This window comes from Syngnathoides biaculeatus, chromosome 15, assembly GCF_019802595.1.
Source record: "Syngnathoides biaculeatus isolate LvHL_M chromosome 15, ASM1980259v1, whole genome shotgun sequence".
Lineage (NCBI taxonomy): Eukaryota > Metazoa > Chordata > Actinopteri > Syngnathiformes > Syngnathidae > Syngnathoides > Syngnathoides biaculeatus.
The window spans coordinates 8,281,911-8,308,336 of record NC_084654.1 but is presented as its reverse complement, the minus strand read 5'-3'; the positions used below and the strand labels follow the sequence as shown (position 1 = coordinate 8,308,336).

The window sequence follows — 26,426 nt, the reverse complement described above, 5'->3', positions numbered from 1 at the left end:
GAGGCATTTTAGCTACTAAATATGAGTGAAATGTGTGTGTGGTGAGAAGCAAGTCAGATTTGTGTTTGCCCTTATGGATATAAAGGGCTTTGTGAAAGTTAAGCCTCGTGTGGAAACAATGCAATCAACTATGTAGCAGGCGATGGTTTCTTGAATAACTTATCCACAAATAACAAAGGCAATTTCAATGAATATGTAGAGGATATGAAGACAATTTTAATATTGTTCTTGTTTTTAGAATGTTTCGTGTCGTTTTAAAAGACTGCATTTTAAAATTACTTTACACAGGCACAGCAAAGCATAAGTACAAATGAGATTTTAACCCATCTTTTAATGACTGCAGAGACAGACTTCCAGTATCTCAATCCTCTTTCCTCCATACAATCTGTTACCTACATTCGACATTATAGTTAAGAACACAAGTATTTGAGCTGAGTTGAGTTGAGTTGAGTTGAGTTCTTCCACTTAGATCTCATGGAGGGGACTGAAATTTTCATCATAGGTGCATGTCCACTGTGAGAGAGATAATTTAAAAAGAAAAATCCGGAAATCACAATGTATGATGTTTTAGCAATTTATTTGTGTGATACAGCTGCAAATAAGTATTTGAACACCTGAGAAAAACAATGTTAATATTTGGTACATTAGCCTTTGTTTGCAATTACAGAGGTCCAATGTTTCCTGTAGTTATTCACCAGGTTTGCACACACTGCAGCAGGGATTGTGGCCCACTCCTCCACACAGATCTTCTCTAGATCAGACAGGTTTCTGGGCTGTCGCTGAGAAACATGGAGTTTCAGCTCCTTCCAAAGATTTTCTATTGGGTTTATGTCTGGAGATTGGCAAGGCCACGCCAGAACCTTGATATACTTCTTACGGAGCCACTCCTTGGTTTTCCTGGTGGTGTGCTTCGGGTCATTGTCATGTTGAAAGACCCAGCCCATGACCCATATTCAATGCTCTGACTGAGGGAAAGAGGTTGTTCCCCAAAATCTCACGATACACGGCCGCGGTCATTCTCTCCTTAATGCAGTGCAGTCGTCCTGTCCCATGTGCAGAAAAACACCCCCAAAGCATGATGCTACCACCCCCATGCTTCACAGTAGTAATGTGTTCTTGGGATGGAACTCATCATTCGTCTTCCTCCAAACACGGTTAGTGGAATTATGACCAAAAAGTTCCATTTTGATCTCATCTGACCACAATACTTTCTCCCATGACTCCTCTGTATCTTCCAAATGGTCAGTGACAAACTTAAGACGGGCCTCGACATGTGCTAGTTTAAGCAGGGGAACCTTCTGTGCCATGCATTATTTCAAACCATGAGGTCTTAGTGTATTACCAACAGTCACCTTGGAAACGCTGGTCCCAGCTCTTTTCAGGTCATCGACCAAGTCGTGTCGTGTAGTCCTGGGCTGATTCTTCACCTTTCTAAGGATCATTGAGACCCCATGAGGTGATATCTTGCATGGAGCTCCACCTTGATTGAGATTGACCGTCATGTTTAGCTTTTTTTCATTTTCTAATGATTGCTCCAACAGTGGACCTTTTTCACCAAGCTCCTGGACAATTTCTCCTTTACAGCCGTGTGGAGTTGTACAATTTTGTCTCTGGTGTCTTGGGACAGCTCTTTGATCTTGGCCATTTTACATGTTCAAAGCGTTGAGTACGAGTCCTAACTGATTGTATGCGGTGTCTTTATGCAGCTCACGACCTCACACAGGAGCATCTGATTCAAGATAATACATGGAGTGGAGGTGGACTTTTAAAAGCGGACTAACGGATCTTTGAGGGTCAGAATTCTAGCTGGAAAATACTTATTTGCAGCTGTATCACACAAATAAATCGTTAAAACATCATACATTGTGATTTCTTGATTTTTCTTTTTAGATTATCTCTCTCACAGTGGACATGCACCCTACAATGAAAATTTCAGACCCCTCCATGATTTCTAAGTGGGAGAACTTGCAATATCGCATGGTGTTCAAATACTTATTTTCTTTCCTGTACATACTATGCATGTGAAAGTATTCATGCAAATCACTTCTTGAGTTCACAGTGAAGAGACAGTTCCACTACGTGTAGTATAAGCAGTGAGATTTGCGCTCCCACTGCTTGACAGGAATTCATGAAAGTGAGGTACCTTCCTTTGCACTGAGTAAAAAGGAAGCAAAAGCATTGGGTGAACTGAAGAAAACAGCTGGGCATTCATTGTCCAACTGCTTTGTCCTTGGTCATTGCACTTCAATCAGCTCACGAAACTTACTTCATCATTAATGTCTTGTGTAAACAAACAGTCGTGCAAGAGCTTTCTTGCTTAAAATTGTCAACTTAATTGGCCTGATTAATATTACAATATTTTCCTTTTATGTGTGGGTTTTCTCCGGGTACTCCGGTTTCCTCCCACATCCCAAAAACATGCATTAATTTGACACTGAATTGCCCCTGGGTGTGATTGTGACCGCGACTGTTGTCTGTCTCTATGTGCCGTGCGATCCGCTGTAAACCAGTTCAGGGTGTACCCTGCCTCTTGTCCGATGACAGCTGGGAAAGGCTCCAGCACTTGTGAGGATAAGTGGTAAAGAAAATGAATGGATTTATGGATGGAAGAAAGAAAATGAAAAAGAAATATATGTTGAAACGCGCCTCGATAAAAGCTCCTTTCAACGCAAATTGATGATTTTGTCACTCATACACTAACTTAGTCTTTCCCAGTGAGTTTCAATGGATCGTTTTACAGGTGTACCTATTCAAGGGGACATTTTTTTATTGGACTGGTAAATGTGGGAAAAGAGATGTTCTGCCACCATCTATCGGGCATAAGAAGAAGGCCACCATGTACAGTATTTTCAAGACTCCTCATTTGGTCACGGTTGTGCTGGAGCCTGCCCCAGCTGACTTCTGGCTACACCCCGGACAGGCTGTCATTCAATCGTAGAACACATGCAAGCAAAAAAAAAAAAAAAAAACCCCACACAATTCACCATCATTCACAAGGTTAAGTTAGTTTTCAACTCACCAGACGTGCATTATTGTACTGCGGTGTGAGACGGAGGCTCTCAGCTAGGGACTACATTTCCCAGGGTGCACTGACATGGGACGTAGCGTGCCTCCATTGGCTCCCAAAAAGACGACGCCCTTTAACTCTTCGGTCCCAGTTCACGCGCTGACGCGTTCCAATGTTCTGTCCCGTACACACATGGGTTCATCTGAAAAGTAAAACCATGGCTTCGAGCCTGTGTTGCGGGTTACAAGACACGAACAGGATTGTGCGACACGTCAGAAAACGTTGGGCTCAAAGTGGAGTCAGTGGGAAATATTTCTCTAGTGTGAAGAACAACGAATTTAAGCTTCGGGAATCCACCTTAGCTTCCCCCGAGTTGAACGCATCTGCGAAGAACTTGACAAGACAGGTACAGTATCGATATTTTATTTATACGAACTTTTCTGCAGTAAATCAAACGAGAACGTTTTAGGCATGTGGGGCAACACATTAAACCACGAGGTTAAAACCGACACTTGTGTTATTCTTCTGGTTCAAGCTAATAATAACTTCAATTATTTAAACAGTTCCGAGAGTTTTGGGCCGTTATTGTCGTTTTACACCAATTTTAATTTCAAGATCAATCTAAATACTACACAATACTAATAATCTACCAATGTACATAGAATCTATTAGATAGTTTCAAAGTGTTTGTCGGGTATACGTCTACATAAGATGAGAAACTAAGCTGAAATGGAAAATAATTTATAAATTGAGGACTAGAATGTTCATAAATATATCATCGTGTAACATAGTAACCCAAGTAAATTAGCTTCTTTGAGACTCAAGGCTGAAGTTCCGTGATATTACTGTAATGTTTCTGATTTTATGTTTAATTTTTGTCTTGTTTTCTTGCAGAAAAAGTGTAATATTCATGAGCCAACATGTTTTTAGCGCGAGAAAAACTATACTGTACGTCACACATTCAGAAAAAGCCAAGCAATTTAACATTTGAGATGAAAAAAAAAAACAAAAGATGAACTCAGCATTTACACACTTGCAACCAATGTTGTGGTATTAATTAAGCAGCCATTCTTTGTAGAGGTATATACTGTATTACTACAGTCTTCAAAGTGGCATTTATTGTGTAATTTGTGTCCTTGTGGCATGTTCGAGACACAGCTAGATTAGTGGAGAAAAGATGAATCAGTGTCACAGCAATTGTGAAGTCCTGTGATGAAGTATTGCGTGTGACCAAACGCAAAGTGATTGTTCGCCTGCTGCATACTGTTGGCAGGCAAATGTCATAATCCCTCCATGGGACCTTGAACTACTGTTATGTGACCCAATCAGGAAGCCTGTTCGCAATTCGAAATGATTAGTCAGGCTTTCAGTAGAGTCAGCTGTCATAAATGCAATGAACGATTTCACTCCCAGAAAGCAGCTGAGGTACGTTTTATGGAGCTTGCTGGTTTCTTCCTTGATGCAATCCTTCTCAGGGAGTGCTGAATTCACAAATAAAGCTAAATGTCAGTGCAATAGTTTGGGATTGATTACAATAATTTTTATTATATTGACAAATCTGTACAGGGACATAAAATCTGCTTATAGGGAGTGGGGGGGATCAAAAGTGAGTTCAACCATGGATGAGTAATTTATAATTGCGAGTGTCTAGGAATGATCTGTCTTTTCTACAGGAGAAGCTAAGAGTGCACAACATTCCCTTTTCATCATTCTTGACAGACAACTTTGGCCGGAGACACAACTACTTGCGCATCTCCCTAACTGAGAAATGCAACCTGCGCTGTAAGTCTCCCAACCACGTCTGTTAAAAGTTGTCCTCTGTAGGATCATTTGGAGTCATGTCTCTTTCGAGTTACTGATTTGCTGAGATTAGAGTTGAAGAGGCTGCTGCCGCAGAGAAGTGAAAGCAGTTCAGCAAACAGTATGTCTTTTGAGTATACTGTACTGGTTTATAGAAAAATAGTTTAAATGTTGGTTATTTGTCTAGTCACAGAATCTGAATTATTAATTCTAATATTATTAATAGTAGTTGTAGTAATTCCATTAAAAACTCAAAACGTTGAGAGACCCTATTGTGTCTTCATGTAAAAGCAGTTCTTGTTTAACAATTACATCATTATCATCTACTTGTGTGGCCCAGACCACGCATTGCTATTTATTCATTTTCGAAATCAGAATAGTATGTAGTGAAAACTTGAATTAATCAAGAACCATTTCATTTTTTATGTTAAAACTTGGTGCAAATGCTCACCTGTTCCTCTTTAGACTACTGTACCTGTAAAAAAAAAAAAAAAAAAAAAAAAAAAACTCACCGTTACATCTGACTCTATACTTAAAAATTGTTTACCCGTTGCAAATAGATTCCTGTTCCAGCAATTGTCCTTCCAAATAGTTACCTGTAATGTCATTGTTCTGATATCAGCTTTAACCTTTTAACATTTGAACAGGGTTAACATTACAAGTTTTTCCCCTTAATAAACAAACTCACCATTTAAAAAGGCCATTTTCAGTTCACTTGGGTTATATTTGACTGATATTTACATTTGTTGATAATGATAAACATGAAAGTGGGGAAACTGTAGAAATCTAAGAATTTCAGAAGGGGGCAGTACTTATTCACAGCACTTCAGTATACAGGGAGTTCTCTGTGGTCTCGACCTAAAACGTTTCGACTTCACAAGACCCGAGTCTTGTCCGCCATTATGGCCCCAGCACCATAGTGTTTCTGTTTAGCTCATGCATATGGCTTATCTGTGTTTGTGCGCTGGGAGCCTCCTTTTCCTAATATTAAGTGAAGCATCTTATATGTTTTACTTTCATGTATTTTATTATTATTATTTTTTTTTAGACAAAGTACACATACCCACCCATTTTCCAAGCCGCTTATCCTCACGAGGGTCACGGAAATGCTCAAGACAATCCCAGCGGTCATCGTAAATTTGGACTTTAACGGTTAAATCCAACTTAAGTCAAAATTTGAGTTAAGTCGTTACTGTGGGAACGGATCTCAGTCGTAGACCAAGGACTCCATGCATGTAGTGTGAGATATGCTGGGGTGATAAACTTGTCGCTTTCAAAACCCAACTTTCCCATTTTTTTTTTGTGGTCATTTTCAGGTCAGTACTGCATGCCAGAGGAGGGTGTGAAGCTTACGCCACGAGGTCAGCTTCTGACCACGGCAGAAGTTTTGACCCTAGCTCGCCTCTTTGTCCAAGAGGGTGTGGAAAAGATTCGTCTCACTGGAGGAGAGCCTCTCATCAGACCTGATGTTCTGGATATCGTTGGTAACACAAATTGAGAAAGTCATGTATGTTTCGCATGTGACTTCACAGACAGACCAAATAGTTCAGTTGATAAGGAATTAGCAAGCAGGGATAACTGATTAGTCACCACACATCTACCTTGGCTAATGTATCGCAGCGCTAGTTACTTTCACGAGTTAGTGTAGATGTCACGAGGATCACAAAGCTGTGATTGATATTGAAGCATTACAAAACAAGGAAAAACAGGAAGTGGAGCATGCAATCCCGGCAGTTCCCATCAAGATTCTGAATTACCGTATTTTCCAGACTATCTGCCAACTCCAGAGGTAGGCGACGGGGCGCTTCCTCTTCTACGTCGCTTTCATCAGACTTATCGTCAGTTGTCGTTACAACAAGCCAATTCCAGCTTTTCTGAATCCCGACAGGAAGGTTTTGGTTGCCCGTCGGTAGATCCCGAGAGGCTGGCTCCTCGAAAAGTAGATCTTGGGGGCAAAAAAGTATGGCCAGCTCTGCTTTAGGGGATAAAAAATTCCACACATGTAACAATACAGTATACATTATGTTTAACATTAGATTTTAGTCCCAGTCTTTATTAGAATAAAAATACTTGTGCCCAATTTGTCAAAGATGGATGGGCACTCTACACATTGTCCATGCTGTAACTTTGATTGTCTGATAAATGTGACTGCTGGCTTTTGTTTGTGTGCTTTCTTTAGTTATCAGTTTCCCAATGATGTAAGTCTTTTTCTCTCCTTTTCAATATGTTCTCTGTACATAATATTGTCAATGCAGCTGAATTGAGGAAGTTGGAAGGTCTGAAGACCATCGCGGTGACAACAAATGGCATGAACCTGTCCAGACTTCTCCCTCTACTTAGAGATGCGGGCCTTGACCTTATCAACATCAGTTTGGATTCTCTGGTACCTTCCAAGTTTGAGTTCATTGTCAGGCGAAAAGGTAGGATTTTTTATTTGAACAGTAAGTTTCTCTCAGCTTCCTGTTCCCATTAGGGGTCGCCACAGCATGACATCTTAGATGAACGCTCATATTAGTTTGGCACAGTTTTTACGCCGGATGGCCTTCCTGACGCAACCCCTCTCGGGGAGCGGAGGCCCCAGTGAGAGATGAACTCACGACCCTTGGTTTACCAAACCAATGCTCTAACCACTGAGCTATGGGGCCTCTCATAGAAGTTTTGTTTGAACATCGGCGTCAAATGTAAGAACATTGAGGGAAACAGTATTAGAGGGGGCACCCTGCTTCATCTTGGAATATTTTGGGGCTCAGGCTAGGCTAGCTGACAGTTGAAAACCATACTGTGTGTCCATAAGTAATTCCTAGCTGATGTGTGTCAGTCTCACTTGGAGGAGGCAATGTGACAGCAGGCTCAGATCTGTGTGGTGGGTGTGTGGGCGGAATGCACAGATGGACCGAGTGAGATGAAGAAATAAGGAAGAGAGAAATTCCTGACTGGGGGGGGGGTCTGTCTGACCCATTCCGCTTTCTTTTTTTATTAACTGAAAAGTTAGATTGAGCCATGAATACAGTAAAGCATGTCTTACCAAATAGCAAGTGTTATATTTATCCCCCATTTAAATGTGCACATACTTTTTTCACAGGGTTCCACAAGGTTATGGAAGGCATTGATAAGGCCATTGAAATGGGTTACAATCCAGTCAAGGTATCTTTTTTTTCCCTTTCTTTTAAATGCAATCAAATATAATGAGTGTGGAGGGGGACAGACAGCGATAAGAAGAAATAAGAAAATGATTTTGTCTTAAGGAGTGCATTTGTGGAGGATGTCTCACTTCTATGGAGACTTAAAAAAACTAAGTAAGTGTCTGTTTTGTGTTACCTACTGTAGGTCAACTGTGTGGTCATGCGAGGCCTCAATGAAGACGAACTGCTCGATTTCGTAGGTCTGACAGAGAAGAAGCCTCTGGAAGTGCGGTTCATTGAATACATGCCATTTGATGGTTAGTCTGCACATTGAAGGGGATGATAATCATGATAGACTACTCGAAAAAATTTGATTATATTCAAACAAATTTGAACGAAGTATTGAGTTTGCCAATTTTTTTTCAGAATGTGGAACATCATCTTCTAAAAACTGAAGTAGCTAACTGCATTTGAGACTATGGATGCTTTGGGGTGCCATTCCCACAATAGAGCTTGTGCACCTACGTTACCGAAATCACATGACCATATTGCCGGTCAAGCAAAGCATTGTTCAATGCTAAGTCGGTTGGAGACGACACAAAAATATGTCTCCCAGAGTTTTGTCCGATACTGTTAAATATTTAGAAGGTGATACTAAACGAAGGTACGTGGAAAAATGAGAGACACTTGACATAGAGGACCCATATTTTATGCCGAAGTCGATGTTTTCGCCGATAAGAAATTGGACTGTTAACCCACTTCTGTTTGTCTTGGACAACTGGATCTACACATGTATCTGGTGAGTAAGTCGAGATTTGCACGGAAGAGTTTTATAGTGTAGAAAATTCTGGACGCATAGAAATCCTGGATCTGTTCTCAACAGGGAGACGGCCCATTAACGCGGAAGAGTGTTCAGCTACACGTTAACCTTTGCTGAAATCCATTGATCTTTTCAGCTTGTATTCAATACAAATACAAATATTTAAATAAATGACCCCTGTTTTTTCACAAACTCACATTCATTAACTATGATCGGGGAAAAAAAAGAGGGCAAGCAAGTCGGGTCCTCCATAGCGTTTCCCAAGAAGTATTTATAATGCCAAATTGGCTCATTTGAGAACAATGCGTTTAAAAAAATAAATAAATAAGTTGGAGGGTTTCCAATGTACACGGAAACGTGTTGCGGCCACACGTTAACCTACGTAAACCTCTCTGTGACAGACGTTTTTTTTTTTTTTTTTAATACGCATTGGAGTCATTTAAAAACAATGCATATTAAAAAAAAAAACTTTGTCGGGGAGAGGTTTACTGACGTTTAACGTGTAGCCGTAACACGCTTCCGTGTACGTTGACAACGACTCCATGTTTTTTTTTTTTTTTTTTTTTTTTTTAAACGCATTGTTCTCAAATGAGCCAGCTTGGCATTATAAATACTTCTTGGGAATTTGAGATTGAGAAGAATAATTCCTACATGAAATGAAGTGATCGCTACGCAGTCGTGTGTATTTGATTGGCCACCATCCATCACGTTTAATTGCCGAAATTCATTGATCTTTTCTGGTCTTTTCAGTTGGTATTCTATAGAATGACCTCTTTGAATATCTGTCTTGTCTGTTGTAACAACCAAAAGCACAACAAGTCTGAGGCATTGTGAATATTCTGCTCCGGTTCAATGTCTTCCACACCGTTGAGCAGCTCTTTTTGACCGGCAATATGTCGCCGTGAAAATGGTGATTGCACGTGCATGAGCTCTATAACCGTCTGCGCATATATTCCCTGTGCAGGCAACAAATGGAACTTTAAAAAGATGGTGAGCTACCAGGAGATGTTGGATCACATTAAGCAGAAGTGGCCCGGCCTGGAAACGCTTCAAACTGGGCACTCAGACACAGCCAAGGTGTATATTCAAGTCACAATTTAGAATTCTTCTGTAAATGTTTGATTTTGTTATTTTGTTTTTATTTTTCTTACTTCCACCTGTTGTATTTACAATTGACTAGAAAACTCAGGAATAGAGAGAACAGAATGGAGACAAAAAAACATAGATGAGAAATTACACACATTAACCACTTATATGGACATTTTAGAGTCTTCAAATAACCATGTCTGTTTTTGCAATATGGGAAGAAACCCACGTAACCACAAAAGAACAGTTTGAATTCTACACAGGAAGCTCCAAGCTGTGATTTAAAAATAAATGAACTGGATGTGACGCAGTCATGCTAACTACAATTCTAGCCAGCCAGAAACAAACACTCTGTTAAATAGGGTTACCTTCAACAATATCACAACATCCATTTTCTCTACCACTTCTCCTCAAGAGAGTCCCGGGCATCTATCTTTAGGTGAGAGGTGGGGTACATCTTGAAATGGTCACCAGGCAATCCCAGGGCACATAGGAACAACTATTTCCATTCACATTGACACATTCCACTCACATTCACACCTACGGCCAATAGACTAGGGTAGAGTGGGTTGTACTGGTGATCGGTAGTGGGTTGCACTGGTGAGTGATTTGGTGGTGATTATAGAGCTGGACGTCATGGGCAATGCCGTGGAAGCAGAGGCCATGGTGGTGTATGATGTTACCAAGTGGGAGGAGATAGAGGATGAAGAGGAGAGGGCGTAAGTCAGAGAAACAGAGGTGCAGTTTTCATGTTGATAACTGGTGTCAGTTTGTCAAATAGGATTTTAGCCAGGAAAGAGCAGTACTAGTGGGAGAAATGAGTGATGTGGTGAATGATGAACAATCACTAAACAAGTGTCTACGGTTGCTTCCTGATGCTATTTAACATTGGTCCGCATGCTCCAATAGACCTTTAAAGTGCCAGGCTTCAAAGGGCAGGTCGGCTTCATCACCTCCATGTCTGACCATTTCTGCGGCTCATGTAACCGCTTACGCATCACCGCAGACGGCAACCTCAAGGTAAAACAAAAAACCTGTGCATGCTCATACACTTGTGTTTGTGTGTGTCTGCCATACTATCGGAAGACTTCTCATGTGTCTTCAGGTGTGCTTGTTCGGTAACTCTGAGGTGTCCCTTCGAGATGTGTTACGCTCTGGAGCGTCAGATAAAGACCTGCTGCAAATAATCGGCGCTGCTGTGGCGAGAAAGAAGAAACAACATGCAGGTATGATTGTGTGTTTGAGGAACTTTTCTTGTCAATCCTGCTTTTGTACAGTGTTAACAGAGTGGTGAATTTTCAGGCATGTTCACTATCTCCCAAATGAAGAACCGACCTATGATCCTCATCGGTGGGTGAAACTGTGGCTGTACGTATAATTCACTTACCAGTCACAGCATTAGGTAGATCTGTGCAGTAATCCCTACATATATTGTGGTTTACTTATTGTAGATTTAGTGCGTCACAGATTTTTTTTGAAGGTCAATATTGTTTGTTACTCATCTTCATATTCTTATACAAGCAGTTTTATAAGCCAATTGATTTAAATGTGGTAGTAGTGGCACACAGTAGGTGAAATGGCCTTAAATGTTTTTAGCTGATAAAGAAACCTTACCAAGTATGTTATCCGTTTAAAATACAAGCCACTGTTAAATGTTTACCTAATAAATTCACAAATACTAACCTTTGCTCGACAAATAGCTATTGCACACACTTGTAACTGTTCGACAGGTACAAATGCAAGGAATGTTTCATTTTCTGCAACAACTACTATAGTCTACTTTAAAAGATGGCTGCAATGATTTTCCTGAGATTGACAGGACTATGGGTGTGAGAAGTAGTGTAAACAGTCAACCCAGAAAATTGCCTTTTAGCAAGGCATCCCTAATAGGCATAGACAAATAAAGTGCCTCCATCTAGCTGTAAAGGGCAGTTTCTCAAGTTGGCATTGGAATGCAAATATGAAACTTGCATACATCCATTATCAATCCCGATTTTCCTCTTCAAGGTAGCGAAGTGCTGGAGTCTATCCCAGCTGAGTTTGGGCGAAAGGCGGAACTGGTCGCCAGTCAGTTGTAAGGCACATATAGACAGACAACCATTTGCACTCACATTCACACCAATACTGAGTGGGAATTGAATCCACACTGCTGCACTTAAGTGAGGCGAGTTTACCACTACACCATCAGTAACTAAATTAAAGTTATTCTAATAAATAAAGTGCCCTGTGATTGCCGGGCAAACCAGTTCAGGGTGTGCTCTGCCTCCTGCCCTTGGACACTTGGGATAGGTTCCAGTACTTCCGCGACCCTTGTGAGGATAATAAATAGTTTCTATATCCGGAATTTACTGTGAGGGTAACCCCTGCGATTAACGTAAGTTTACTGTACAATTTAATGAGATCCTGTATGAGATGGATCAAATATTCTGCTTTTATCAATCAATAAAAAAATGATTTGTGTATTTTTTCCCATATTTTTCCTACTTAGAAAATGGAACCGAGGGGGCTTCACAAAGATGATAAAAAGAAGCAGGAAATGTACAAAAAAAGGCCCCTCCCATCCTTATATAAAAAACGTGCGAACACCCATACACACACACAAACGGTTACAATTGATTAATAGTATAAAAACATGGCAAGGCACAGAGGATCCCAAAGATCTACAGAGATCTTTTTAAATATTTTGGCCCTTTCATGTAAAGAAACTGTTCAAAACAGCTCACAGTATGCTGTTGTTCATTCTAACACCACTGCAAACTACAACTGCATAAATAAAACACATTTAAAGACATGACAGTGTCAGTCATAAGGAACACTTACATATTATCTTTATGAAGCTGTAATTTAAGCAACTAAGCTTCTGTTGGATTTTTTTTTTTTTTTTTTGGGTGGAGGGGCTGCAAGGCAGTAATGCACAATACACCTTTGTAAACACTGTCTTGAAGGGGCTCTTGGAATGACACTGCTCTTTATATTCCAGGCAGCACTTCCCACACACCTTCATCAAGAGGCTTCTTGACGTGTTTCCACATTGTCAATCAACGTGATAAAAAAATATCTCCTCAAGTGGGCCATTCAGGTGGAAACCGAATCCTTAAAAGCACAAGTCTTACATGCCTTCTATACCACACTCCTTCAATACTGCCAGACCATGACTGCTGCACTACAAACATAATGACAGAACCCTTGATCAATGTACTACACCGCTTGTCTTACTTTAATGGTGGTCAAACTGCATCTCCTTATCACACCAACACTGTGCCGAACAACCCCCAAACAAATGATAGCCGCTTACCCAAACACTTACTCATGAAGGCCAAAGTCAACTGTACACAACATAGTGTGAGACAATATCACAGTAAGATTCCTAGCAAAGACCATTGCATCTCTCTGTCTGCAAGTGAGACCGGCGGCCCTCACCTTGATGGGAGCCCAAATGCCCAGCTGACACACACAGACCCTCAAGGCCGAGCTAGCATGGTGGACGTTGGTGGTAAAGTGCCAACACATCGGGTAGCCAAGGCTCACGGCACCGTGCTTTTGGGCCCCGTTGCCTTTGGGCTGCTCCGGGACAACCAGCTGGTTAAGGGTGACGCCTTGGCGGTGGCCCAGTTGGCTGGCATCATGGGCTCCAAACAGACATCGGCCCTCCTTCCGCTTTGTCACCCGCTCCCTCTAGACCAAACCTCAGTCGCCCTGGACCTGGACGAGCAGCTCAGCGCTGTGGTTATCACGGCGACGTGTTGCACTACTGGCAGGACAGGTGTCGAGATGGAGGCTTTGACTGCCGTTTCCGTAGCAGCTCTGACTATTTATGACATGTGTAAGGCAGTGAGCCATAACATCATCATTACTGACATAAAACTACTTAGTAAGACTGGCGGGAAGAAAGACTTTCTCCGACCTTCTACCTGAATGAAAACGTTGCACACAATCCGTAATTGCTTTCTTTGGGGACATAGAACCACGTTCTGTGAGGTCTCTTGCAGTTTCCCATTAGCAAGTGTCGTCTTCTTCTTTTCCTTTCGGCTTGTCCCGTTAGGGGTAACCACAGCATGTCATCTTTTTCCATCTAAGCCTATCTCGTGCATCTTCCTCTCTAACACCCACTGTCTTCATGTCTTCCCTCACAACATCTATCAACCTTTTCTTTAGTCTTCCTCTCACTCGTTTGCCTAGCAGCTCCATCCTCAGCACCCTTGTTCTAATATACTCACTCTCTCGCTTTTGGACATGTCAAACCATCGAAGTCTGCACTCTCGGACCTTGTCTCCAAAACATCCAACTTTGGCTGTCTCTCTAATGAGCTCATTTCTCATCCTATCCCACCTGCTCACTCCGAGTGAGAACCTCAACATCTTCATTTCTGCTACCTCAAGTTCTGCTTCCTGCTGTTTCTTCAGAGCATCTGTCTTTAATCCATACATCATGACTGGCCTCACCACTGTTTTATAAACTTTGCATGAGGGATTTTGGCCCACTTCTCTAGATCAGACAGATTTCTGGGCTGTGGCTGAGATAACAGAGTTTCATCTCCCTCCCAAGATTTTCTATTGGGTTTAGATCTGGAGACTGGCTAGGCCACGCCAGAACCTTGATATCCGGGTTTCCTAGCTGTGTGCTTCGGGTCATTGTCATGTTGAAAGACCCAGCCACGACCCATCTTCAATGCTCTGACTGAGGAAAAGAGGTTGTTCCCCAAAATCTCACAATACATGGCTGCGGTCATCCTCTCCTTAATACAGTGCAGTTATCCTGTCCCATTTGCAGAAAATCACCCCCAAAGCATGATGGTACCACCCCCATGCTTCACAGTAGGGATGGTGTTCTTGGGATGGAACCCTTCATTCGTCTTCCTCCAAACACAGTAAGAGGAATTATGACCAAAAAGTTCAATTTTGGTCTCATCTGACCACGAAACATTCTCCCATGACTCCTCTGTATCATTCAAATGGTCAATGGCAAACTTAAGACGACGGGCCTTGACATTTGGTAGTTTAAGCAGGGGAACCTTCTGTGCCATGCAAGATTTCAAACCATGATGTCTTAGTGTATTACCAACAGTCACCTTGGAAACGGTGATCCCAGCTCTTTCCAGGTCATTCCAGTCACAGAACCATATCGTGTAGTCCTGGGCTGGTTCCTCACCTTTCTAAAGATCATTGAGACCCCACGAGGTGATATCTTGCATGGGGCTTCACTACGATTGAGATTGACCGTCATGTTTCGCTTCTTCCATTTTCGAATGATTGCTTCAACAGCGGACCTTTTTTCACCAAGCTGCTTGGAAATGTCTCCGTAGTCCTTTCCAGCCGTGTGAAGTTGTATAATTTTGTCTCTGGTGTCTTCAGACAGCTCTTTGGTCTTGGCCATGTTACAAGTTTGAGTCTTACTGATTGTATGGGGTGGACAGGTGTCTTTATCCAGCTAATGACCTCATACAGTTGTCCCTGATTCAGGATAATACATGGAGTGCAGGTGGACTTTTAAAGGCGGACTAACAGGTCTATGAGGGTTGGAATTCTAGCTGATAGACAGGTGTTCAAATATTTATTTGCAGCTGTATCACACAAATTGTTAAAAAATCATACATTGTGATTTCTGGATTATCTCTCTCACAGTGGACACGCACCTACGATCAAAATTTCAGACCCCGCCATGATTTCTAAGTGGTAGAACTTGCAATGTAGCAGGGTGTTCAAATCCTTATTTTCTTCACTATATATTCTGTTTTACTTCAGCTAATCTTCATGCCTCTCCTTTCCAGTCCATACCTCCATCTTTTTAATTATTACTCCACCTGTTACCTGCTTTCACTGTATATCACAATCTCATCTGCGAACATCATAGTCTGAGGGCTCACCTGTCAGCCTATCCATTACCACAGCGAACAGGGATGGCTCAGAGCTCATCCCTGATTTAATCTCACCTTCACCTTAAATTCCTCTGTTACTCCTACGGCACACCTCACCACTGTTCTGCTGCCTTCATGCATGTCCTGTACTATTGTAATATATTTCTCCACCACACCAGACTTCCACATGCCGTACCACAGTTCCTCTTTTGGTACTCTTTTCATAGGCAGAACCTTTAGCAAGCTACTGGTTGAAATGAGTCTTTTAACTTACTGGACTTAATTTTCTCTATAAAGACCCCTATTGCTTTTAGGTAATAGAGAACAAAATGTTCAGGCTCAAGGAAGGAAGAAAATAAATTATTGTTCCCTTTTCAAGGTAGCGCACAATACATTTGTTACAATGGATTTGGAATAACATCCAAACCATTGAAAGGTCGTATTGATGTGTTTTTGTCAATATTTTGAGACTTGTTCTATCAGTAGTCCCAGCTGTTAATGAAGATTAGCTTTGTTGGAACTCCACAGTGCCATACTTAATTGAGCTCTCACTGTAACCATGCCTTATATTGTTGAAAAAATATAAGTAATTACATTAAATTTGTTTGCCTGAATACTGTACAATAGTGTGGTTGTCTTATTTGATTGTCAACAAGAGCACCGTCAAATGATTAGAAACATAAAACTCACAAAAGCAAACCAGATAATTGTTTTTTTTTGTATTGGATTTAATCAGATTGCTATTAAGTGGCTCATGCGGTGGCTAATGACAAGCACTGTGACAAAAATCACCATGGTGACGTCTCAAGGACTGATGACGTAAATGCACTCTTAAACAGCAAAAAGTTCGATTTTGGTTTCATCTGACCAGATCACCTTCTTCCACATGTTTGGTGTGTCTCCCAGGTGGCTTGGGCAAACGTTCAATCAGACTTTTTATGGATATCTTTGAGAAATGGCTTTAATCTTGCCCCTCTTCCATAAAGGCCAGATTTGTGCAGTGTACGACTGATTGTTCTCCTATGGAGAGACTCTCCCACCTCAGCTGTAGATCTCTGCAGTTCATCCAGAGTGATCATGGGCCTGTTGGCTGCATCTCTGATCAGTCTTCTCCTTGTTCGAGTCGAAAGTTTAGAGGGATGGCCGGGTCTTTGTATATTTGCAGTGGTCTGATACTCCTTCCATTTCAATATGATTGCTTGCACAGTGCTCCTCGAGATGTTTAAAGTTTGGGAAATGTTTTTGTATCAACATCTGCCTTTAAACATCTCCATAACCGTGTCTTAAACCTGCTTGGTGTGTTCCTTGGTCTTCATGATGCTCTCTGCACATTAAACAGAACCCTGAGACGATCACAGAGCAGGTGCAGTCATACAGAGACTTGATTACACACAGGTGGATTCGATTTATCATCATCAGTCAACAGTGGATCATTCAGAGATCCTCACTGAACTTCTGGAGTGAGTTTGCTGCAATGAAAGTAAAGAGGTTGAATAATATTGCACGCTCCACTTTTCAGTTTTTTTTAAATTTTATTTTAAAATTCATCCATCCATCCATTTTCTTAGCCGCTTATCCTCACGAGGGTTGCGGGGAGTGCCGGAGCTTATCCCAGCTGTCATCGGGCAGGAGGCGTTGTACACCTTGAACTGGTTGCCAGCCAATCGCAGGGCACATCAAGGCAAACAGCCGCACTCACAATCACACCTAGGGGCATTTTAGAGTGCCAATTAAAGTTGCATGTTTCTGGGATGTGGGAGGAATCTGTAGTGCTCAGAGAAAACCCACGCAGGCACGGGGAGAACATGCAAACTCCACACAGGCGGGGCCGGGATTGAACCCGGGACCTCAGAACTGTGAGGCCAATGCTTTCCAGTTGCGCCGCCGTGCCACCTTTATTTTAAAATATCCAACAAATTTCGTTCCACTTATTGTTGATTCTTGACCAAAAAAAAAATGATATCTTTATGTTCAAAAGCCTGAAATATGGGCTAAGGTTGAAAAGTTCAAGGGGGCCGAATACTTTCACAAGGCACTGTACGTTCTTAACCCACTAAGGCAATCCATGTTGGAAAATGCCATAAATCTCACACACATACATTTATATACTCTGTTGGAGGCTTTACGCTTATGTGAGTTATCCCATTCATTTGTTCGCATATCAAATAACACGTAAGTATCGCTTGAAGTGTAAATGACAAAGTTGGGTTACAGTGACTTCATCGTTTTGTCATGGTGAGCAACAAGAATCTATGATGCTTGCAGTTCACATATGATAAGACACCTGGCCAGTTTGGCCTGGAATAGACTTGACGTTCGGTAATTGTCCCAAAATTCCCATTTGCCACCCACCAATTATGATTTGAATGAAGTGATGTTGCAGTTCTACAATATGACCAGTTGGGGGTGATGTTGCAGTTCTACAATATGACCAGTTGGGGGCGGCAAAGGCTCCCAAAGATTGATTCTTTACTTTCTTGTCACCACTGTAATCACTGCAGGGATGACTGTTGCCTCCAAACCTGCTTATTTATTTTGATTTGGAAGTGCACTATAACACTTATATTGCTAATACATTTGTCCATAATCGCTATGTATTTTAAACATCTAAGCACGTAGTGTGAGAAAGCAAAACAAAAAAATACAAATCCAAATTTGAAATTTAATACGATTTATTTAAATTAACAAACACTGCTATTTACATATTGCTGTTTTTTTCCTTTTTGAATAAATCTTTACAGTTAAAGCAGTTGGAAAATAAGTAATAGTAGTTGAAAACAAGCAATAGACAGTAGATGACATGACAGTAGAAGATTTACGTCAATGGCTTTCCTACGTGTGTTGAGGAGCTGCAGACAATCTTGAACATATACACACAGACTCTCTTTTTGGTTATGTTCTTTTTTGTTTGTTTGTTTTTGGTCACACGAGCAAAAAATTATTTTCGCATCTGTATGAAACCCAAATATTGCCAAGAGAGAGAGAAGGAAAGAAAAAAAAAACATTTCCACCCAGGTAGCAGCAGATTGTATTAAAACGTCCATTTTGTCTGCATCCAGCGCATTATCATTTAACTTTTTACCTCCTAAAAAAGGATTTAGGAATGTTTGAAGTGTTGTTTGACTTCTTGACTACCACTACTTTTGTCCTTCTCAGGGCAGTCACCAAAATCCTGGTCCCTTGACGTTCGACGTTCAAAATCTTCCCATGGTGTTCATGTTTCATCCCAGGCCGGCTGTCTTATTACTATTCCTTCTGCATTGTAAAAACACTCTTTATGATCTATCATTGTTTTAAGCCAATCAGGCTTCCACTTGGGTAACAAGTACCTTGATTTTTTTTTTTTTTTTTTAACTAAGAAAAGACAGCTTTACAAACACAGTATAAACAGGGTTGACATCATTGGCAGCTGGTGACAGTCTGGTTAGACCACAGTGGCTTTTTTTACGTTAGAGCAAAAATCCCTCCTTTTTTTTCCTACACAAAGACGAACAAAGAAAAGGATTATAAGTGTCAAACAACCCTTTTTGGTTTTGTTAAACCTGACCTGCCCTGAGTGGCAGTGTTGACAAAGGTAACACCTTTATTTATTTTTTTATTTCCACAATGTGAGCAAAGAGGGCAGACGTGAGCGCTTTTACGTCGTCTTTAAATGCCGGGAAAATTCCTGACGTTGCACAATGACCCCATTTATTTTTTTCTTTTGTCCCTTTGGTAAGACGACCACACAGCCTGCGTTCTTCGGGATGCGGTAATATTCCTGACATCGATGTAAAGCGCACGCAACTTTTGTCTTAAACATGTAAAGATCAGGTACACAACCACTGAGGTGAAGCACACCATTACGAACGCGGTCAAGCCACATTGGCAAAAGAGAAAGTGAAGAAGGCGCCATTAATTTGGAACACCGAAGACCATGATGCTTTTCTACAGGCAGATGGGGGGCAAACATCTCCAAAACACTTATTTTGTTTTTTCAGTACATACAATACAGTTGATTGAAGAGATGAATCAAGGTCCGTGGGGAGGGGATTTATAAAAGGAGATATTTTAAATGAAAATAAAGATGACGAAACGTTTGCTCAGTGTCTCTCGTGCTATGACCTCTTTGTGATCTGTTGATTCGTCTGGCAGAGTGCAAGTGGTCATGGCTTTTAATTCATTCTTCTAAAAATATAGTTATTTATATAGATATAGATATATTAAGAAGTGATTTTGTATAATAATCTGAAGTGAGAATGGCCAGATTTCAAGTCTTGAGTAAACAAGTTGACACTAAATTGAGATGGCAAAGCGATGACGCGTTAAGGATTGCCGCACACACCTTGTACGAGTCCGACTCAATAGACTGAGGCGGGACAAGAAGAAACACGCAGCGTAGCCCTTGTGGGGTTTCCTTGCCAAGGGGGGGGGGGGGGGGGTTACACGATACACGATCACCATCTCCAAATGTGCTATGGGGTCTTTCCATCCTCGCAGCGTTTGGTTGGCGCACGCGCTCACAGGGCCAGGAGGGTGGGCGAGTTGAGGGAGTCCGACGACTGGTCGCCGCTGCTGCTGCTGCGACGGTGGGCCTTTGAGCAAGACTCGGAGGAGGGCGAGGGGCTGTCGGGCTCCAGCATGCTCGGGTAGGTGAACATGAGGTTGGCGGCGTTGGGCGTGGCTGCCGGGGTGGAGGCCGCCACCACCGGCGTGTTGAGGCTGTCGCCGTCCGTACAGTACATCCCACCCAGGCAGATGGGCTTGATAACGGAATGCTGAGCTTTGCCCTGAACCGCTTCCTCCGCGTCGGCCGGCTCTTGCTTCACCACCACGTGGTTGACGTGGGCCCGGGCGGCCACGTTGGGGCGCATGGTCAAGGGCAGGGGGGCGCACTGCTGATGCTGATGGTTCTGATGGTGCGCCGGAGGCTGATGGCGATCCTCGTTGGGCAGCTTGCACACGGGGTTGTGTGCCACCAGCATGAACTCCAGTTTGTCCTTCTCCTTCTGGAGGCTTTCGATCTCTTTCTGCAGGTCGGCTTTCTCCTCCTCTAGTTTCTCCGTCTCCTGGTGAGACATAAAATGAAAGGTGACGTGAACCACTCAAGGCTATTTTTTGTGTTTTTATGTCATCACATCGAAATCCTTTTTTTTCTCCTCCCGTTTTATAAATAACAGGTTAAAATGAAGACGTGACATGGTAGAAGTTTGACATGCATTTTCCCCCCATTCGAGGTAAAAGGAAATGAACTACTTGATTCTTGCAAAACAACCAGATCAAATTTCCATTTGTTTGTTACGTAGATGGCTACTAATTATTTCAAATAACTGCCAACACCTCAGTTGGCACCTGTTCACTCAACTCAGCTGAACGCCACCACATCATTTCCGCATTTTAAGCGAGCCAGGCATACAAATACCGACTGTAAAATGTACGTATGTTCTGTTGCACAACAACATTTAGGTATATTAAAATCTATAATGTAACCGTGGATGACGTAAAGCCAGCGGCCACTGTCGTCAAGAAGTTGAAGGAAGCAAACGTGACTTTGCTATGAACGCTCGGCCGCCGCAAGATGCCGTGACATCGCCGAGAACCAGTTAGGTTCGAGGTGTTCACCATTCTTATATTAAAAATAACAGCAATGCAATCTTAGATCGAAGCGTATTTACATGTTGGATTTTGCAATGTAAAAAAGAACCGCTATATCTGTTGACACTTTGTTATTTTGGAAATCACTATGATTATACGGCATGTGTGTGTTTCTTTCGGCTTGTCCCTTTCGGGGTCGCCACAGCGTATCATCTCAGATGAACGCATATATATGTTTGGCACAATTTTTTACGCTGGATGCCTTTCCTGACGCAACCCTTCTCAGGGAGTGGAGGCCCCAGTGGGATACGAACCCACAACCCGGTATGATGATTGTCAATTAAAATTGACATTCTAAGCATGAATGCAATCAAAAGGTTGTAGTGATGCTACGTCTTATTTTAAAAAAGATAAACATCTGGTGCATTAGGTGTTTTTTTCACCCTAGTTTTCCGATACAGTATTTGGGTTTGTTTTTACTTGTTACTTATTGTGCATTTTTATATGTGCCGTTGTATTAAATCTAATTGTTTTTTTTTTAAAGGACTACAAACTCTAGCTCTGTATTTTGGAATGCATTTTAATGTTGACCACTATTTGAGAGGTACCGCTAAAATTGTAGTGAGGTGGTACTTGGTGGAAAAGTTTAGAGAACTTTATTATTACAATATTATAAAAATTATAGACATAACTCTGCCGGAAGAGGGCAGTGTTGATCTGATTACTGCAACAAATAATTTCTTGTGTGTTTTGTCTTTGTTTTCAACGTGAATGCCATCTAATAAACCCATGCGGGTGCGTGTGCGCGCACGCGCATGTGTGTGTGTGTTTTCGGGGACCATAATGCACAATTCATCACCAAGATAAGATGACATGCTGTCTGAGAACTTTGACTCATGGGTAAAGGTATGAGGAAGTAGTTTTCCAAAGAAAGAGGAGGTGTGTGATCAGAGGACGCAGTGGGACTCGGAACTGACATTTCCTTATTTGGAATTCAAAATTTGGCCCTGCGAAACAAAGGCATTTGTTTCCCTCAAAGAAGCGACAGGCTGCCGTTGCTTTTCTTTTCTTTTCTTTTTTTTATGTCAAAGCGACTCACATCATTCCGGCTTTGGGAGCCGATTACAATTTCTTTGCCGCTGTCCTGGAGTCACAGAGGTTGGAGCCGACATAAAATTCCATTCCTTGGAGTTTTTGGCGTCTCAACATGCTTGAGCTCATTGAAAATGGGACAAATTGGTTCATTTGGATGCTGCATGTTAACGCCATTGATATGAGGAGTGGAGGTGTCTACAGCTTCCAAGGAGAAGGCCTTTCATGCAATTAGCATGGGGGGCCAAACCAGTATTGCTAGGTTGCGACTTAAGGTGTGGAACACGTTCACTCATCACACCATTGTGGTGCAGCCGGGCCGTGTTCAGCTTTCATCATCGTGCCTGGATCAACTCTCAGCGCCATCCTCATGTTAACGGGCGAGAGGAGGAGGTCCATCCGCAACAGGGATGTGCAAAACGGCCTGCTAAGACCATTTCAATATACTGCAGGTAACCAGATGCTGAGTAGTTTTATATACTGTACTAATGAAGAGTTCAGAACAAAAAAAAAATGATATATCTGCTTTTGCGTCTGAACTCTTCATATAAACCTTGCAATAAATGAAAAAAGTATGAAATCTGTGACTCAATTTTTGTTGCATTTTTATATTACATGTTGAAAAATACTGCGCTCTTTATAAACATTTTAACTTGTAACTTTACAGGACGTGTTGAGATTGTATTGTTCGAACTAACGGCAGGCCAATAAGAAACGTGTAAGTGGTGGCTTGACTTTGGGGAGGCCTAATCTAGACAGTCGGTGGACGTCGGAGGGACCCCTAACCCGAACCGAGGAACTATTGGGATTGTCACTCACCCCTTGCAGCATCTCCGTCAACTCGCGTCTACGGTTGCGGCATTTGGCGGCGGCCAACTTATTCCTTTCCCGCCTCACCCTCCTCTTTTCTTCTTCCTCTGGGGTGAGCTGAGGGTAAAAAAAGCAAGGAATGCGGTAGTGTGTCGGGAACGCACGCATATTACACGATCCACCTTAGGGCGTAATGCAAAGATGGTGTGTCTATGGGAGGCTGTCTGCAAGCACGCTGTTTTATCCTGTGGGGAAATTACCTGTCCGTGTTCACTCGGTGGTCGTGTACATTTACCCTACAGTAGTTTCTAACACCCCCCCCCCCAAAAATGTGGCGTGATCTGGGTAGCAACAACCCTGTATTTTGATGCCCTCCACCCCAGCACCGCCTTTTTACACAACAACTGCAAGCTATCCCCTCACCTGCTCGTCCCTCTTGCGTCGGCCTCTGGCGTCACCGATGGAGCGGATGACCCCGGGACGAGCCAGGGGGTTGTGGCCCAGCAGCCCCTGGCCGTTGCTCAGGTGATGACTGTATGGGTGGGAGCGGGAGTACGGGTTGGACATGGAGGTGATGACGGTGGGCTGCACCATCCACTGAAGGTCTTGGCTGGTTGTGATTGCGTTAATGGTGGGGATGAAGGCACTGTTGGAGCCGGGCATATCGACCCTGTATTTCTGGAAGGAAAGCACAGGACATGTGGTAAGGGATGGCAGTGGAAGGGGAGGGGGGTGTCATAAAAAAATAAATACAACAGCACATTTTCCACCATTACTGCACATGGTAATGATTCAGTCCACCTAGTGGGGGGAGTGACACAAGCTGTGAATCATGTGGGAAAGCCCAAGGTGTCCTGCTATCAGCCTTCTTTACCACTGAAACCGCCAGACAAAGCAGGTGTTGGGCTCAACTGTTGGGCTTTAGGAGCGCCTGCTCTATTCATCACGCATCTATGCGTTATTTACGCACGTCCTTCTATTCCAGTTATTCCCGATCTTCCGTCGGATATCCCGGCAGTCTTGTGGAACTTTTTGTTTAGCTGGTGACTCACATGTTCAGTGCGTGTGAAACGCGGTCAGTTCCAGTAAACCGGGAAGCGACACGCCACACTTTGGGAGGACTTGCTTAAAAAAAAAAAAAAAAAACAGCTTCGCAGTTGAGACATGTCTAATATGCGGGAGGCGAAAGCCAATGTTTTCCAGCAAGCACATTTTTATTTCCAATATATTAATCCCATTTGATCTTTAACTCATTGCGGCTGCGTTCCAATAGAACGGAAGAAATTAGATTCCAATGAAGCGCAGCAGCCCAAATAAGACAAAAGTGTTTCTCGAAAATCTTTGCGTGGGGCTTTTCCTCAGAAATAACGACTTCCTGGATGTTGAAACGATCAGTGTTGCGTGATGCGCTCGCCGAGAACGCACATCCAGTTTGCGTGGAGCTGCCTCGTGAATTCTCATTATAAATGCGCCGTCCCTCCAATACGCGGAACCACGTTTATGTTCCTCCACACTCAACAACATTTGCCCATTAGTACTAGGGTGCATTTAAACGCATCGCAGCCAAAAAGCCCAATCGGATTTCTACCGCCGAATACGTGCCTGCGAGTCCTATTCGAAGACTCCCAATAATTGATATGGAAAGATGTGTCAAAGAGGCACGGTGGCGCAACTAGTTAGAGCCTTGGCCTCACCGTTCTTCGGGCTGGGGTTCAAATCCCGGCCACGGCTGTGTGGATTTTGCATGTTCTCCCCCTGCCTGCGTGAGATTTCTCCGAAAAACGTACGAATTGGCAACTCAAAATTGATTGTGAGTGCGACTGTTGTCTGTCTTCGTGTGCCCTGCGATTGGCTGGCAACCAGTTCAGGGTGTACCCTGCCGCCTGCCCGTTAAGAGCTGATATACCCTCGTGAGGATAAGCGGCTCAGAAAATGAATGAGTATGTGTCAAATATATGGGCGCTACACGCAAATATATGTGAGATCCAAATGTATTTTATTTAAGTAGCAGCAGAAGTTTGTCGAGGTCCACTACCATTTGCACCAACATGGGAATGTTAGGGAATGTGTGTGTGTGTGTGTGTGTGTGGGGGGGGGGGTTACATCGAGACGATTACATCGGCGTTGACATTTTGCGAGCACGCCAACCGATGCATGAATCGACGTCCATGAGTGCAAGTCAGATGGTTGAAATAGCGCCGGTGAATTGTGTGCACATAGTTGAGTCACGGGTGCAATTGTGTCATCGGGTTTAAACTGCAACACACACGCGCACGCGCACGCACAGTGTCTGGCGGGGCCGGAGTCTTACCTGGTAGGTGGAGGTAGAGATGGGGCTTCCTATGGTACTGCTGCCGCTCGTCAAGGACTCGGGCTGTGGCGGGGAAGTGCTGCTGCCGCGGGACGACGTGTCGTAATTCCCGGAGTAGTCCTGGTACATGATCCAGGAAAGAAGAAGGAGAGCCCGGCAGACTTGTTGCGTGCTGAGAGGAGGGAAAGAAAAATCCTCGCTTGTGTCGAAGGCACCAGCAGGGTGGAAATAAAAAATAAAATCCTCCAATTGGACTGTGTGTTTCCAGAAGAGAGTTGATAAAAGTTGCCGTTTTGAAGTCACCTAGGACATGAGGACGACGCGAAGTCTTGGAGGCGGTTGTCCGTTTGTTATTCAAGAGGTGCAAGGTGCGCCAACTTGAACTTCAAGTTGAGATACACGCAGGTTGACACTCACTTCAAAGTCGTTTTTTGGGGGGGTCGTGGTGGTGGGGGGTCTGCCTGTCGATCCCTGTGTGTATTTTCCACCGTCTTGCCGATTACGCGCGACCTGTGGCGTTCACGGAACACGTCGATGATCGTTTTTTTCCCCTTTTCTATTTCTTCTTTCTTTTTTAACCACACTTCCTAGAGATGACTCACTTCAATGGCACTATCGAGAAGTGCAACTGCTTTTCAACGCCGACGACAGAACCCACGTCACGCACATGGGCGTTGCAATTTGAGCCGAAGTGGGAGGGGGCAAGAAGGAAGGGGGGGGGGCGTCTTTTGGATAAAGTGGCGAAATACACAGCTGTGTGAAATGATTCCTCCCATGGATTGTGGCGTAAGAATAACACCGTTGATGCAACCCGAAATAGACTCCTTAAATCTTGTACGAGAACATTTGTGGACCCAGTTCGGACGTCACAAGCCGCTGTGAGGGCCTCGCATGTTTGTCGCACTTGATTGGGTCCATTGACGCACGTTTCCTAAAATGGGCAATTGCGT

The 26,426-nt window shown here is 42.9% G+C and overlaps 2 protein-coding genes across 5 annotated transcripts; one reads left to right on the top strand and one right to left on the bottom strand.

Annotated features, from left to right (window-relative positions):
* Positions 1–2,066: 2,066 nt before the first annotated feature.
* mocs1 (molybdenum cofactor synthesis 1) lies at positions 2,067–19,037 on the top strand. Of its 4 annotated transcripts, none has more exons than XM_061843547.1 (11): positions 2,067–3,413; positions 4,681–4,789; positions 6,124–6,291; positions 7,063–7,227; positions 7,890–7,951; positions 8,135–8,246; positions 9,714–9,826; positions 10,745–10,855; positions 10,941–11,061; positions 11,138–11,185; positions 12,816–16,296. In XM_061843547.1, exons 1-11 carry the CDS (start codon positions 3,180–3,182, stop codon positions 13,748–13,750), a joined length of 2,178 nt encoding a protein of 725 aa, XP_061699531.1. In that variant the 5' UTR covers positions 2,067–3,179; the 3' UTR covers positions 13,751–16,296. The 4 variants fall into 4 exon arrangements, with proteins under 4 accessions (XP_061699531.1, XP_061699532.1, XP_061699534.1 ...); XM_061843548.1 differs by lacking the exon at positions 12,816–16,296 and adding an exon at positions 18,846–19,037 and having other exon boundaries at positions 2,979–3,413; XM_061843550.1 differs by lacking the exon at positions 12,816–16,296 and adding an exon at positions 18,846–19,037 and having other exon boundaries at positions 2,980–3,413; positions 11,138–11,203.
* Positions 19,038–19,311: 274 nt separating this feature from the next.
* Positions 19,312–26,104, bottom strand: fosl2 (FOS like 2, AP-1 transcription factor subunit). Its single transcript, XM_061843551.1, has 4 exons — positions 25,477–26,104; positions 23,589–23,843; positions 23,175–23,282; positions 19,312–20,737 (listed from the first exon to the last, which is right to left on the bottom strand). The coding sequence occupies exons 1-4, from the start codon at positions 25,603–25,605 to the stop codon at positions 20,189–20,191; spliced, it is 1,041 nt and encodes a 346-aa protein (XP_061699535.1). The 5' UTR covers positions 25,606–26,104; the 3' UTR covers positions 19,312–20,188.
* Positions 26,105–26,426: the final 322 nt, after the last annotated feature.

Bases quoted from the DNA above. Each gene is read 5' to 3' on its own strand.
- mocs1 (XM_061843547.1), top strand. From the start codon at position 3,180: ATGTTCTGTCCCGTACACACATGGGTTCATCTGAAAAGTAAAACCATG. The intron at 9,827-10,744 runs GTGTATATTCAA...ATGCTCCAATAG, and splicing joins GGCACTCAGACACAGCCAAG to ACCTTTAAAGTGCCAGGCTT. The intron at 11,062-11,137 runs GTATGATTGTGT...GTGAATTTTCAG, and splicing joins AAAGAAGAAACAACATGCAG to GCATGTTCACTATCTCCCAA.
- fosl2 (XM_061843551.1), bottom strand. From the start codon at position 25,605: ATGTACCAGGACTACTCCGGGAATTACGACACGTCGTCCCGCGGCAGC. The intron at 23,844-25,476 runs GTAAGACTCCGG...CTTTCCTTCCAG, and splicing joins TCTCTACCTCCACCTACCAG to AAATACAGGGTCGATATGCC. The intron at 23,283-23,588 runs GTGAGGGGATAG...TTTTACCCTCAG, and splicing joins GACGCAAGAGGGACGAGCAG to CTCACCCCAGAGGAAGAAGA.